The sequence below is a fragment of the Coregonus clupeaformis genome, chromosome 6 (genome assembly GCF_020615455.1).
Source record: "Coregonus clupeaformis isolate EN_2021a chromosome 6, ASM2061545v1, whole genome shotgun sequence".
NCBI lineage: Eukaryota > Metazoa > Chordata > Actinopteri > Salmoniformes > Salmonidae > Coregonus > Coregonus clupeaformis.
This window is the reverse complement of record NC_059197.1, coordinates 31,592,991-31,609,299: the sequence shown is the minus strand read 5'-3', so window position 1 is coordinate 31,609,299 and position 16,309 is coordinate 31,592,991. Positions and strand designations below refer to the sequence as shown.

At 43.5% G+C, this 16,309-nt stretch overlaps 1 protein-coding gene across 6 annotated transcripts in view; it reads right to left on the bottom strand.

Annotated features, from left to right (window-relative positions):
- The window catches only part of ryr1b (ryanodine receptor 1b (skeletal)), a 215,757-nt gene that overhangs the window by 157,264 nt on the left and 42,184 nt on the right, over positions 1-16,309 (bottom strand). For all 6 annotated transcript variants that reach the window (XM_045220046.1, XM_045220041.1, XM_045220050.1 and 3 more), the window contains exons 9-22: positions 14,736-14,810; positions 13,991-14,147; positions 13,521-13,685; positions 12,643-12,764; positions 11,905-12,091; positions 11,180-11,315; positions 9,465-9,560; positions 9,162-9,280; positions 8,459-8,592; positions 2,879-3,120; positions 1,639-1,831; positions 879-1,095; positions 649-753; positions 391-494 (exon numbers count right to left, since the gene is read on the bottom strand). In XM_045220046.1, the coding sequence (XP_045075981.1) occupies positions 391-494; positions 649-753; positions 879-1,095; positions 1,639-1,831; positions 2,879-3,120; positions 8,459-8,592; positions 9,162-9,280; positions 9,465-9,560; positions 11,180-11,315; positions 11,905-12,091; positions 12,643-12,764; positions 13,521-13,685; positions 13,991-14,147; positions 14,736-14,810 (2,052 nt within the window). The remainder of the gene's footprint in view (positions 1-390; positions 495-648; positions 754-878; positions 1,096-1,638; positions 1,832-2,878; positions 3,121-8,458; positions 8,593-9,161; positions 9,281-9,464; positions 9,561-11,179; positions 11,316-11,904; positions 12,092-12,642; positions 12,765-13,520; positions 13,686-13,990; positions 14,148-14,735; positions 14,811-16,309) is intronic.

Here is a 16,309-nt window from a genome sequence, read left to right as displayed (position 1 = left end):
ATATTACATTATATTATTATATTATTATATTACATTACATTATTATATTATTATATTACATTATATTATTATATTACATTACATTATTATATTATCATATTACATTATATTACATTATATTACATTATATTATAATATTACATTACATTATTATATTATCATATTACATTATATTATATTATTATATTACATTACATAATATTATATTATTATATTACATTACATAATATTATATTATTATATTACATTACATTATATTATATTATATTATTATATTACATTATATTATTATATTATTATATTACATTATATTATATTATTATATTACATTACATTATATTATATTATTATATTACATTATATTATTATATTATTATATTATATTATTACTTGAGTGTTTCACCAGACATCTGCAGGTTGTAGTTCCTCTCAGGTTCCGGAAGGGTCTGGAAGTCTACCAGACAGGGATGCAGCTTCTTGTTGTCGTCTCTGAACTGGAGGAGGGAGGAAACAGACAGACAGGGTTATTACATGACCAGGGCCCCAGGGCCCATAGGGTGCCTTTTTCCATGTCTGCCCGGTGATCAGTGCCACTATCCAAGCGTTGCTGTAGCAGTATTTCCTGTCCGTTAAGGGTAGCAGACTCACTATTCCATAAGTCCAGCCCTGCTCGATGCGGGTGATGGCCCACAGCTCATGGATGTTCTCTGCCAGCTTCTCCCTGATCTTCTCCAGGTGGGGCGGCAACACGATCTGGAGCACACACAGGGTAAAGGTTAAAGGTCAGAGGTCCGCAGATCAAAGGGAAGAGGAGTAAATGGACAGCCTTATTTGGTACCTGAACAGGGTTCGGGCTAGGGACAGGGTGTGTGTCTTACCTGAACAGTGTCTACGGGATTGGGGGTAAAGGAGGTGTGTGTGAGGGACTGGGTTGGCCCCAGCAAGTTTCGGACTCCGTCAAAGTCGTGTTTGTACTCCTTGATGGGTTCGATCCTCATCCTTTCCTTGGGTAGCAGAGCCTCGTAGCACGGGGCATAGCCTGGGGGGGGCAGGAACTTAAAGTCTCCATGGCGACCACCCAACAGTAAACGAGCTCTGAGGAGACAGGAAATACAGTGGGGTCATTTTAAGGGCCAGGAAAAACAGTGGGGTCATTTTAAGGGCCAGGAGACAGGAAATACAGTGGGATCATTTTAAGGGCCAGGAGACAGGTAAAACAGTGGGGTCATTTTAAGGGCCAGGAGACAGGAAATACAGTGGGGTCATTTTAAGGGCCAGGAAAAACAGTGGGATCATTTTAAGGGCCAGGAGACAGGATATACGGTGGGATCATTTATAGGGCCAGGAGTTTTGCATGAACACGAGACCTGACCAGACTCTTTCTGTAAGTCTCAGGATCAGAAGCGCATTGAGCCCTGGTGCTGCTGAGTCCCTGGTCCCTGGCCATCTCCCCTTTACTCTCATCATTAACTGTCTGTCTGGCTGTCTGGTCAACATTACATTACATTACACCTCATCCAGAGCTATTTACCACGAACACATTCACCTTAGGTAGGCAAAATATCAATCAATTAATCAATCAAGTCTATCCCCCATATTGTTATATATTATATTATAATATATATTATTCCATCTTACTTGACTCCAGCAGAGAAGCTGATGACGGGGAAGAACAGTCCATCTACGTTGAAGTTCTCGAACATGCCCTGGACCGGGTGGCCGTTGACACGGAACGAGATACTGGGCACGCTCAGATCCAGACAGCACGACACGACATCATCAGCTGCCAGGGCATGCTGATTGGGCGACGCCACCTGGCGGGGGACGTGACCTGGAGGGGAGAGGGGAGGAGTCAGGGGACAACTGAAATACTAGTCTGGTTCCATACTATATGTGCTGCGGTCTGGTTCCATACTGTATGTGCTGCGGTCTGGTTCCATACTGTACGTATTGTGGTCTGGTTCCATACTGTACGTGCTGCGGTCTGGTTCCATACTGTATGTGCTGTGGTCTGGTTCCATACTGTACGTGCTGTGGTCTGGTTCCATACTGTACATGCTGTGGTCTGGTTCCATACTGTACGTGCTGTGGTCTGGTTCCATACTGTACGTGCTGTGGTCTGGTTCCATACTGTACGTGCTGCGGTCTGGTTCCACACTGTACGTGTTGTGGTCTGGTTCCATACTGTACGTGCTGTGGTCTGGTTCTATACTGTACGTGCTGTGGTCTGGTTATATACTGTATGTGCTGTGGTCTGGTTCCATACTGTACGTGCTGTGGTCTGGTTCTATACTGTACGTGCTGTGGTCTGGTTCTATACTGTACGTGCTGTGGTCTGGTTATATACTGTATGTGCTGTGGTCTGGTTCCATACTGTACGTGCTGTGGTCTGGTTCCATACTGTATGTGCTGTGGTCTGGTTCCATACTGTATGTGCTGTGGTCTGGTTCCATACTGTATGTGCTGTGGTCTGGTTCCATACTGTACGTGCTGTGGTCTGGTTCCATACTGTATGTGCTGCGGTCTGGTTCCATACTGTATGTGCTGCGGTCTGGTTCCATACTGTACGTGCTGTGGTCTGGTTCCATACTGTACGTGCTGTGGTCTGGTTCCATACTGTACGTGCTGTGGTCTGGTTCCATACTGTATGTGCTGCGGTCTGGTTCCATACTGTACGTGCTGCAGTCAACTCTTCTATCTTTGTCAAGCCATACATGTTTGCCATGAAAATGCTACTAACGCATTTCAATATGTGTTGCAAGTGACTGAATGGAAGACTAGCCTGGTCTTACGCTATACGTGAGGTAGACTAAATATTGTTTACATTATAAACCCGAGGCAAAACATTGACATGATAACAATAGGGAGTAAAGCGTACCTGACCACAGGTGCAGTCCATCGAAGCCGTATGAGTAGAGGTCATCCCCCACCCCGTTGCCCCCCCAGCCCTCTCCACCCCCGGGATAGGGTGAGTACCCCTCTGTCAGGGCCCAGCCCACACGCAGGTGAGAGGGTGTGGCTGTCACGAAGGGCTCAACGTAGTCTACCATCATCTCAAAGTACCACTTCTTATACTGAGTAGAGCCTTCACAGGTTCCCAGGAAGATGTTGGGCCTCACACTACAGATAGAAACAAATATTGTGCAACTCTTAGACCACAATAGGATAGAATAGAATAGAATGGGATAGAACAGGAACAGAATAGAATAGAATGGGATAGAACAGGAACAGAATAGAATAGAATGGGAAAGAACAGGAACATAATAGAATAGAATGGGATAGAACAGGAACAGAATAGAATAGAATGGGATAGAACAGGAACAGAATAGAATAGAATGGGATAGAACAGGAACAGAATAGAATAGAATGGGAAAGAACAGGAACATAATAGAATAGAATGGGATAGAACAGGAACAGAATGGAATAGAATGGGATAGAACAGGAACAGAATAGAGTAGAATGGGATAGAACAGGAACAGAATAGAATATAATGGGAAAGAACAGGAACAGAATAGAATAGAATGGGATAGAACAGGAACAGAATATAATAGAATGGGATAAAACAGGAACAGAATATAATGGGATAAAACAGGAACAGAACATAATAGAATAGAATGGGATAGAACAGGAACATAATATAATAGAATGGGATAGAACAGGAACAGAATAGAATAGAATGGGATAGAACAGGAACAGAATATAATAGAATGGGATAAAACAGGAACAGAATAGAATAGAATGGGATAGAACAGGAACAGAATAGAATAGAATGGGATAGAACATGAACAGAATAGAATAGAATGGGATAGAACAGGAACATAATATAATAGAATGGGAAAGAACAGGAACAGAATAGAATAGAATGGGATAGAACAGGAACATAATATAATAGAATGGGATAAAACAGGAACAGAATAGAATATAATGGGATAAAACAGGAACAGAACAGAATAGAATAGAATGGGATAGAACAGGAACAGAATAGAATAGAATGGGATAGAACAGGAACAGAATAGAATAGAATGGGATAGAACAGGAACAGAATAGAATAGAATGGGATAGAACAGGAACAGAATATAATAGAATGGGAAAGAACAGGAACAGAATAGAATAGAATGGGATAGAACAGGAACAGAATATAATAGAATGGGATAGAACAGGAACAGAATAGAATAGAATGGGATAAAACAGGGACAGAATAGAATAGAATGGGATAGAACAGGAACAGAATAGAATAGAATGGGATAGAACGGGAACAGAATATAATAGAATGGGAAAGAACAGGAACAGAATAGAATAGAATGGGATAGAACAGGAACAGAATATAATAGAATGGGATAAAACAGGAACAGAATAGAATATAATGGGATAAAACAGGAACAGAACAGAATAGAATAGAATGGGATAGAACAGGAACAGAATATAATAGAATGGGATAGAACAGGAACAGAATAGAATAGAATGGGATAGAACAGGAACAGAATATAATAGAATGGGATAAAACAGGAACAGAATAGAATAGAATGGGATAGAACAGGAACAGAATAGAATAGAATGGGATAGAACATGAACAGAATAGAATAGAATGGGATAGAACAGGAACAGAATATAATAGAATGGGAAAGAACAGGAACAGAATAGAATAGAATGGGATAGAACAGGAACATAATATAATAGAATGGGATAAAACAGGAACAGAATAGAATATAATGGGATAAAACAGGAACAGAACAGAATAGAATAGAATGGGATAGAACAGGAACAGAATAGAATAGAATGGGATAGAACAGGAACAGAATAGAATAGAATGGGATAGAACAGGAACAGAATAGAATAGAATGGGATAGAACAGGAACAGAATATAATAGAATGGGAAAGAACAGGAACAGAATAGAATAGAATGGGATAGAACAGGAACAGAATATAATAGAATGGGATAGAACAGGAACAGAATAGAATAGAATGGGATAAAACAGGAACAGAATAGAATAGAATGGGATAGAACAGGAACAGAATAGAATAGAATGGGATAGAACGGGAACAGAATATAATAGAATGGGAAAGAACAGGAACAGAATAGAATAGAATGGGATAGAACAGGAACAGAATATAATAGAATGGGATAAAACAGGAACAGAATAGAATATAATGGGATAAAACAGGAACAGAACAGAATAGAATAGAATGGGATAGAACAGGAACAGAATAGAATAGAATGGGATAGAACAGGAACAGAATAGAATAGAATGGGATAGAACAGGAACAGAATATAATAGAATGGGAAAGAACAGGAACAGAATAGAATAGAATGGGATAGAACAGGAACAGAATATAATAGAATGGGATAGAACAGGAACAGAATAGAATAGAATGGGATAGAACAGGAACAGAATAGAATAGAATGGGATAGAACAGGAACAGAATAGAATAGAATGGGATAGAACGGGAACAGAATATAATAGAATGGGAAAGAACAGGAACAGAATAGAATAGAATGGGATAGAACAGGAACAGAATATAATAGAATGGGATAAAACAGGAACAGAATAGAATATAATGGGATAAAACAGGAACAGAACAGAATAGAATAGAATGGGATAAAACAGGAACAGAATAGAATAGAATGGGATAGAACAGGAACAGAATAGAATATACTACTTTTACCACTTTTAGTCTTGACATCTTTGGTTGTTTACTACACTACTCACTCTGTTTAGCACATGGCCTCACATGTGAATCCTTAAATAGATGGGTGGGGCTAAGGCTTAAGAGGGTGTGAACGATGTTGAATGGGTGTAGACAAAGAAGAGCTCTCCAGTAGGTACCAAAACATTCAAGGGCCATTTTCTCAAAAGTGGGGTTACACGTTTATCAACTTTCAAAGCAAAATTACTTTCCCATTGTTCCTCAACTGCAGTGTATGATATACCAATTTCTAGCTCTGAGTCTCTACTTTTATCTAATGTAAAAAAAAAAAATTTTGCTAGATAGGACCGAATCCAGGTGGTGGGTCACAAATGTCTTGGGTCAATAAGCATTCAACCCCTTTGTTATGGCAAGCCTATATAAGTTCAGGAGTAAAAATGTGCTTAATTAACCTCTTAAGGATCGGACCCTTTTTTCCAATTTTCGCCTAAAATGACATACCCAAATCTAACTGCCTGTAGGTCAGGACCTGAAGCAAGGATATGCATATTCTTGATACCATTTGAAAGGAAACACTTTGAAAGGAAATTTGAAATTAATGTAGGAGAATATAACAGATTAGATCTGGTAAAAGATAATACAAACAAAAAAACATGCGTTCTCTATAAAAAAAATGGTATCATCTTCGAAATGCAAGAGAAAGGCCACAATATAATATTGCAGTTTAGGCAACAACGAAAAATGCCACTAGATGGCAGCAGTGTGTGTGCAAAGTTTCAGATTGATCCATTGAAGCATTGCAATACTGGACTATTTTGTATCAAGTCTGCCCAAATGTGCCGAATTGGTCAATTGATACATTTTCAAGTACATAACTATAGAGAACATACAAAAATGATATGGTAATACAAAATGTAAGTTTACACACTCCCAGGAATGTCATACATGATGGATCATTAGCTTATACACTAACTTTCACACATCTAGATGGCCGGGCGGGGTGGGTGTGGAGCCAGAGACAGCAGGGGTTCAAAATGTAGAAACCAGTTCCTACATTTGAATATAAAAATGGATTTTATCAAACAAAACGATGCTACATTTTATCTCTGGGACCCTTAGGATGACAAATCAGAGCAAGATTACTGAATGTAAGTACATTATTTACCTTCAGAGGTGAATGTATCAAACCAGTTGCCGTGATAAGTGTTTTGTTGTTGTGCACTCTCCTCAAACAATAGCATGGTATTTTTTCACTGTAATAGCTACTGTAAATTGGACAGTGCAGTTAGATTAACAAGAATTTAAGCTTTCTGTCCATATCAAATCAAATCAAATTTTATTTGTCACATACACATGTTTAGCAGATGTTATAGCGGGTGTAGCGAAATGCTTGTGCTTCTAGCAAGTCATATCTAACAATTTCACAACATTTACCTATATAAGACTGGCAAGTTTGCTGTTACTTACAACAGTCATGCTAATCAGATTAGCGCACGTTAGATCAAACGTCCCGTATACGGGACACCGATCCCGTAGACGTTAACAAGTCACATAATAAGTTGCATGGACTCTGTGTGCAATAATAGTGTTTAACATGATTTTTGAATGACTACCTCATATCTGTACCCCACACATACAATTATCTGTGAGGTCCCTCAGTCGAGCAGTGAATTTCAAACCCAGATTAAACCACAAAGACCAGGGAGGTTTTCCAATGGCTCGCAAAGAAGGGCACCTTACCTAGATTGGTTATTGTTTTTTTTTAAACAGACATGGAATATCCCTTTGAGCATGGTGAAGTTATTAATTACACTTTGGATGGTGTATCAATACACCCAGTCACTACAAATATACAGGCATCTTTGCTAACTCAGTTGCCAGAGAGGAAGGAAACTGCTCAGGGATTTCACCCTGAGGCCAATGGTGACTTTAAAACAGTTTCAGAGTTTAATGGCTGTGATAGAAGAAAACTAAGGAGGGATCAACGAAATTGTTCCACAATACTAACCTAAATGACAGAGTGAAAAGAAGGAAGCCTGTACAGAATAAACATATTCCAAAACATGCATCCTGTTTGCAATAAGGCACTAAAGTAAAACTGCCAAAAAATGGGCAAAGGAATTTCCTTTATGTTTGGGCCAAATCCAACACATCACTGAGTACCACTCTTCATACTGTCAAGCATGGTGCTGGCTGCGTCATGTTATGGGTATGCTTGTCATCGGACTACAGGAGTTAAAACAAATAAAAATAAATGGAATAGAGCTAAGCACAGGCAAAATCCTAGAGGAAAACCTGGTCAGTCTGCTTTCCAACAGACACTGGGAGACAAATTGTCCTTTCAGCAGGACAATAACCTAAAACACAAGGCCAAATCTACACTGGAGTTGCTTACTAAGATGGCATTGAATATTCCTGAGTGGCCGAGTTACAGTTTTTACTTACATCGGCTTGAAAATCTATGGCAAGACCTGAAAATGTCTGTCTAGTAATGATCAACAACCATCTTGACAGAGTTTGAAGAATAATGTGCAAATATTGTACAATCCAGGTGTGCAAAGGTCTTAGAGACTTACCCAGAAAGACTCACAGCTGTAATCGCTGCCAAAGGGGATTCTAACATCTATTGACTCAGGGGTGTGAATCATTTCCAGTAAAACTGCAAAAAAAACTACTAAAAACATGTTTTCACCTTGTCATTGTGGGGTATTGTGTGTAGATGGATCAATTTTGAACAACGAAATGTGGAATAAGTCAAGGGGTATGAATGCTTTCTGAAGGCACTGTATATACAGTATATATTATATATTACCTGGTTACGTAGTTGACGATGTTAGTCTGCAGCAGGAGGTCGCGACCTGGAAATAGATTCTCTGTGATGAGGTTCTGATTGGACCTTACAGCGACACCGTTACACACACAAAGGGACCGGAGGACGTCCAACACCTACGGGAAAGATAGACAGAGCCAGGGAAATGTGATGAAAGGTCAAGGAAGTGTGGGTTTCAAACTGGAAAGTAACTCAGCTGGTCCCGATTCACTCCCTACCCCTTCCCCTTGGCACTGTAGTAACTAAATAATGATGCTAATTATGCTGTGAGAACAAGGAATCCGCGGACACTGTCCTCGATTATAATAGTTTTATTATAGTGAAGATTTCAGCGCCAATTTACAGACTTCTGCAGACATCTGGAGAACAACTGGCCCAATCTCTAATATGTTGTTACTCCCCTCCTTTGTCCCAAACCATGGTATTTATATCCTATGCCCTATGTAACATAATATGGGTGTTTTCCCATAAACCAATCCCAGGAGGCCACCTAACAGACTTCCTCTAACACACCATTTGCAAACATCAACAAAGTCCTAAACTGTTTAGACACTACAGCACCTTGACCATTTGATGTTTGCAGATATTTAAGGTGGCAGCTGGAAGTTCCACCACTACACTGCTTACACCTATCCAGACCCTACAGATGTGCGAACGTCGAAACATCCCCGCAGACATCACTGACCTTGTGGTTTCTGCCATGTTTGTCCAGCAGAGAGATGATGGATTTGATGTGGTTCTCCTGAATGATATTCAGGACCTCTGGACTCTCAATCAGGACACAGTGCAGCACCTCCAAGATACCTGGAGACAGGGAGACAAAATGGATGATGAATGCAGTCCCGTGCTGAAGGAAACGTTCAAATCAGATATGAAATGGGTAGCGCCCTGAGATTTTCCCTAATGAGTAACTACATAGCCTAAACCAGGAAAAAAAACTCCTGCAACCTAGCCATGGTGGGTGGCATTGAGCAGAACTCTTACGTACCTGAAGAGGCCTCCAGCCGGTCCAGTTTGCTGACCAGCCAGTCCAGGTTATCACAGAACAGCGCACAGTTAGAGCGGTTCCCCCTGATCAGAGAGGCTGGAAGGGAGAAGAGGGAGAGATTCACTACGTGATCAAAAGTATGTGGACATCTGTATATGTAGATAGATATGGATGGATGGATATACACTGCATGACCAAAAGTATGTGGACACCTGCTCGTCAAACATCTCATTCCAAAATCATGGGCATTAATATGGAGTTGTTCCCCCGCTTTGCTGCTATAACAGCCTCCACTCTTCTGGGAAGGCTTTCCGCTAGATATTGGAACATTGCTGCGGGGGGACTTGCTTCCATTCAGCCACAAGAGCACTAGTGAGGTCGGGCACTGATGTTGGGCGATTAGGCCTGGCTCGCAGTCGGCATTCCAATTCATCCCACAGGTGATCGATGGGGTTGAGGTCAGGGCTCTGTGCGGGCCAGTCAAGTTCTTCCACACCAATCTTGACAAACCATTTCTGTATGGACCTCGCTTTGTGTACGGGGGCATTGTCATGCTGAAACAGGAAAGGGCCTTCCCCAAACTGTTGCCACAAAGTTGGAAGCACAGAATCGTCTAGAATGTCATTGTATACTGTAGAGTTAAGATTTCCCTTCACTGGAACTAAGGGGCCTAGCCCGAACCATGAAAAACAGCCCCAGACCATTATTCCTCCTCCACCAAACTTTACAGTTGGCACTATGAATTCGGGACGGTAGTGTTCTCCTGGCATCCACCAAACCCAGATTCGTCCATCGGACTGCCAGATGTTGAAGGGTGATTAATCACACCAGAGAGTTTCCACTGCTCCAGAGTCCAATGGCGGCGAGCTTTACACCACTCCAGCCGATGCTTGGCATTGCGCATGGTGATCTTAGGCTTGTGTGCGGCTGCTCGGCCGCTCGGCCATGGAAACCCATTTCATGAAGCTCCCGACTAACAGTTTTTGTGCTGATGTTGCTTCCAGAGGCAGTTTGGCAGTTTGGAACTTGGTAGTGAGTGTTGCAACCGAAGACAGACGATTTTTACGCGCTATGCGCTACAGCACTCGGCGTCCCGTTCTGTGAGTTTGTGTGGCCTACCACCACGCAGCTGAGCCGTTGTTGCTCCTAGATGTTTACACTTCACAATAACAGCATTTACAGTTGGCCGGGGTAGAAATTTGACAAACTGACTTGTTGGAAAGGTACCATCCTATGACGGTGCCACGTTGAAGCTCTTCAGTAAAACCAGTCTACTGGCAATGTTTGTCTATGGAGATTGCATAGCTGTGTGCTCGATTTTATACACCTGTCAGCAACGGGTGTGGCTGCAATAGCCGAATCCACTAATTTGAAGGGGTGTCCACATACTTTCGGACATATAGTGTATGTTGAATCATCAACATCAACATTATTCAGAATGCCTACACCTCCTCTGATCAGAGAGGCTGAGAGGGAGGGAGAGATATGTTGAATCATCAACATCAACAGTATTCAGCATGCCTCCACCTCCTCATGCATTTTTTTGGTATCTTTCTTAAAATATGAGTGATTCAATGTTTTGTGCTTTAGTATGTATATTGTTTTGCTCCACAATGAATTTCCTCAAACGTGTTCCAATCTGATCTATTCTAAGCTGATAAACAGCGGGATAAAGCAGAAGACACATTTCTGTGAAAGAAAACTCTTAGTCATACCCAGCAGCTCATAAAGCAGGTTGACGATCTCCTTCCAGGACTCAGCGGCCTCCTCTCCAGCAAACTCAGAGAAGTGAGCAGCAGTGTTGTAAACATTCAGACGGTCGATACACTCTAGCACGATGGTGATCATACCCTGATGGAGAGGTCGACACACATAGGGTTAGATCCTATACCCACGTGGTCATAGGGTTAGTTCATATAGCCACGTGGTCATAGGGTTAGTTCATATAGCCACGTGGTCATAGGGTTAGTTCATATACCCACGTGGTCATAGGGTTAGATCATATACCCACGTGGTCATAGGGTTAGATCATATAGCCACGTGGTCATAGGGTTAGTTCATATAGCCACGTGGTCATAGGGTTAGTTCATATACCCACGTGGTCATAGGGTTAGTTCATATACCCACGTGGTCATAGGGTTAGTTCATATAGCCACGTGGTCATAGGGTTAGTTCATATACCCACGTGGTCATAGGGTTAGTTCATATAGCCACGGCGATCACGATCCATAACATCAACCAGTCCTGAGTGTAGTGGTTTCAAGTACTTTTGATCCACAACCACATTCATATATAAACACACCATAGTCCATGGTGAATCTACTCTTCAGGAGGTGAATGGACAGCGCTTCAGTCGAGTTGAAGCCAAACACCTCAAGGACATTTAAGAGGATGAAGGTACTCTGTCGAATTTAAATCTGAAAAGGTTACTGATACTGACCTCCTCTTGGAAGAGGTTCTGTCGGTTGCGGAGGGAGCGGAGCTTGGTCTGTTTCTCCTCGTGTTCCAGCTCTTCTTCGGGGGGTCGGAAGTAGAAGATAAGATCCTGCAGGGAGAGCACTACCCCATCCAGGGGTAGAGACACAGGGCCAGGAGACTTATTCTTCCCCTGCAGGGAGTCCAGACCCCTGGGACAGAACAACACACAGACATAAGGTCAAAAGTACATCCAACAATTATCCCTGCAGGGTACAAAAATATCATGAAAATACTAGAAATGTATGCACACTGTTTGTCGGCCTGACAAAGACCTTCCAGTGGAAACGTCCAAAGAACTATACAAGAGCATACAACAGTGTGTGTGCTTGTGTGTGTGTGTGTGCGTGCGTTTGTGCGTGCGTTTGTGCGTGTGTGTGTGTGTGTGTGTGCATGCGTTTGTGCGTGTGTGTGTGTGTGCGTGCGTGTGTGCTTGCGTGTGTGTGCGTTTGTGTGTGCGCGTGGTGCGTGCGTGCGTGCGTGTGTGTGTGTGTGCGTGTGTGTGTGCTTGCGTGTGTCCGTGCGTTTGTGCGTGTGTGTGCGTGCGTGTGTGTGCTTGCGTGTGTGTGCGTGCGTGCGTGTGCTTGCGTGTGCTTGCGTGTGTGTGTGTGTGTGTGTGTGTGTGTGTGTGTGTGTGTGTGTGCGTGCGTGCGTGCGTGCGTGTGCGCGTGCGTGTGTGTGTGTGTGTGTGTGGTGGTCGTACTTGATGAACTGCCTGAAGAGCCCCGTGGTGCTGAAGATCATCCTAGCAGCCTGAGACTCCTCCGTCTGGGACCGGGCCACAGACAGGGCATCGTCCATGTGGCCCTCCTGGTGCAGAATGGCCTTGGGACAAGAGAAAGGGACAGCATTGAGAACCAACACTGAAAGACAATGCACCACTTCTCCATCAAGTACTGTACACACGCCCAGCATCCAACATTGGCTGGTGTGGAAGCCTGGAAGCCTGGAAGCCTGGAAGCCTGGAAGCCTGGTTTATTATCACAGAGGCAACAAATGAGTGCAATAAAGTATGCATATGCAGGAGCATTCAACGGTAACTGCACCAGACCGCACCTTTCTCTTCATGGGCCCCAGGGTTAGGGTTATGTTTCTATATATGTACATGTTGAATGAACCTTCCTTTTCCCCAGGGGATATTTCTGTATGTTAAAGGGATAGTTTAAGATTTTGTCAATTAAGCCATTTACCCAGCGTCAGATGAACTCATAGATACCATTTTTGTCTCTGCATGAATTTTGAAGGAAGTCGAAGGTAGTTTCTGTAGACATTGCTAACTAGAGCTAGCATAATGACTGGAAGTCTATGGAATCAGCTAGCTGATTGCGCTAATGCTAGCTAATCCCGTAGACTTCTAGTCTTTGCTCTAACGCTAGTTAGCAACTTGCTTCAAACGGCACGACGAGACATAAAAATGGTATTCATGACTTCACCTGACTCTGGGTTAGTAGAAAAAAGGGCTTACTTGACAAAATTTCAAACTATACCTTTAAATAAACCTACACCTAAACCCTACCTTTCTTTTCCCCAGGGTTAGGGTTATATTTCTATATGTTAAATAAAGCTAAACCCAGCCCCTACCTTCCTCTTCATGGTCCCCAGGCGAGCAGCCTTAGCGTCCAAGGAGGCATAGGTGAGCCACAGGCTGGTGGAGACGTGCTGGACAAAACACATGGACTCTCCATACTTGATCTCTGGGATGCCCATTCCCTCCACGTCTCGCTTACGGGCCTGTTCCACCTTCTCCTGCTCAAGGGAAACAGTATGGGAAGAGAAGAAGAAGAAGAAGAAGAAGAAGAAGAAGAAGAAGAAGAAGAAGAAGAAGAAGAAGAAAATATGAGAGAGAGCATTATAGGCTACGACTAGGTCCCTGAGTTCTGATCTGTCACCTGGCCAATGAAGACCCAGAGTTTTGCCTGGTCAGGTCACGTGGTCAAGGGAAACTCCCTAGTTATGACCATTAGTTCTGAGTTTACAGTAACAGACAACGCTAAAACAACTGGAGCCACGACCAGAACACTGATAACAGGGTAACATTGAGGGTATCTGACCTTTGACACGCGGAAGCTGAAAGCAGACAGTTTGGTATTGGCCCTCTCAGGGTCGAGGACCATCAGGCCCTTCTCCTCGTCCAGACAGAGGTAGCGGCCCGTGGTGATGTGGCGTACACGGAACGACTGGCCCCACTTCATGTGGCTGCCGCTCCAGCTACCGGAGGGGGGGACGGGGGGGGACGTGAGACACACTTAGCCTCAACATGTTACTGCATGGATTCGTGCTTTATTTGGAGGAAATTTGAAGCACACTGACACCTGTTAACAGCCTTAAGCATTTTTCATTTTTTTGCCTTTGCATTGAGACTCTGCATACTGTACCTTTCAAACGCGCAGGAAGGCTCAACACGTCTATGCATGGTTAATCAATTAAAGGGATACTTTGGGACATTTATTTACTTCAGATGAACTCGTGGATACCATCGTTATGTCTCTGCATCCAGTATGAAGGAAGTTAGAGGTCGTTTCCAAAGCCAATGCTAACTAGAGTTAGTGCAATGACTGGAAGTCTACGGTATCTACTAGCATGCTAGCAGTTACCATTGACTTCCAGTCATTGTGCTAAAGGTAGTTAGCAATTGGCTTGACACTAGTTAACAACTTCCTTCAAACTGCACGCAGAGGCATGCCTCTGGGGAAGTAGATAAAGGGCTTTATTGCCACAAATCCAGAAGAATCCCTATAAGTAGTGAATTGGAGTTGTGTATTTATGTCATGGGGAACAGACAGAAGAGCCACTAACCTGATTCTCAGAGGCTCCAGTCGCCATAGCGAACGGGCCTGGCTACACACAGCTCCTCCTTCATAGTGGGCGGTGCTACAGAGAGGAGGTGGAGTAGGTAACAAGATAACAGGAGCACAGGTTAACAGGAGGACAGGGGAACAGGAGGACAGAGGGACAGGAAAACAAGAAGACAGAGGGACACGGTAACAGGAGGATAGGTTAACAGGAGGACAGGGTAACAAGATAACAGGAAGACAGGATAACAGGAGGACAGGGTAACAGGACAGAAAAAAATAACAGGAGGACAGGGTAGCAAGATAACAGGAGGACAGAGGGACATGATAACAGGAGGACAGGGTAACAGGAGGACAGAGGGACAGGATAACAGGAGGACAGGGTAACAGGAGGACAGAGGGACAGGATAACAGGAGGACAGGGTAACAGGAGGACAGAGGGACAGGATAACAGGAGTACAGGGTAACAGGAGGACAGAGGGACAGGATAACAGGAGTACAGGGTAACAGGAGGACAGGGTAGCAAGATAACAGGAGGACAAGATAACAAGAGGACATGGTAACAGGAGGACAGCATAACAGGAGGACAAGATAACAGGAGAACAGGGTAACAGGAGGACAGGGTAACAGGAGGACAGGGTAGCAAGATAACAGGAGGACAAGATAACAAGAGGACATGGTAACAGGAGGACAGCATAACAGGAGGACAAGATAACAGGAGAACAGGGTAACAGGAGGACAGAGGGACAGGATAATAGGAGGACAGGGTAACAGGACGACAGAGGGACAGGGTAACAGGACGACAGAGGGACAGGATAACAGGAGGACAGGGTAGCAAGATAACAGGAGGACAGGATAACAGGAGGACAGAGGGACAGGATAACAGGAGGACAGGGTAACAGGAGGACAGAGGGACAGGATAACAGGAGTACAGGGTAACAGGAGGACAGAGGGACAGGATAACAGGGGGACATGATAACAGGAGGACAAGATAACAGGAGGACATTATAACAGGAGGACGGGGTAACATGAGGACAGAGGGACAGGAAAACAAGAGAACAGAGGGACATGGTACCAGGAGGATAGGATAACAGGAGGACAGGTTAATAGGAGGACAGAGGGACAGGATAACAGGAGGACAAGATAACAGGAGGACAGGATAACAGGAGGACAGGATAACAGGAGGACAAGAGAACAGGAGAACAGGGTAACAGGAAGACAGAGGGACATGATAACAGGGGGACAGGGTAACAAGATAACAGGAGGACAGGATAACAGGAGGACAGGTTAATAAGAGGACAGGGAAACAGGAGAACAGAGGGACATGATAACAGGGGGACAGGGTAACAAGATAACAGGAGGACAGGGTAACATGAGGACAGTGGAACAGGATAACAGGAGGACAGAGGGCCATGGTAACAGGAGGACAGGGTAACAGGAGGACAGGATAACAGGAGGACAGGGTAACAGCAGGACAGAGTGACAGGATAACAGGAAGACAGGGTAACAGGAGGACAGAGGGACAGGATAACAGGAGGACAGGGTAACAGGAGGACAGAGGGACAGGATAACAGGAAG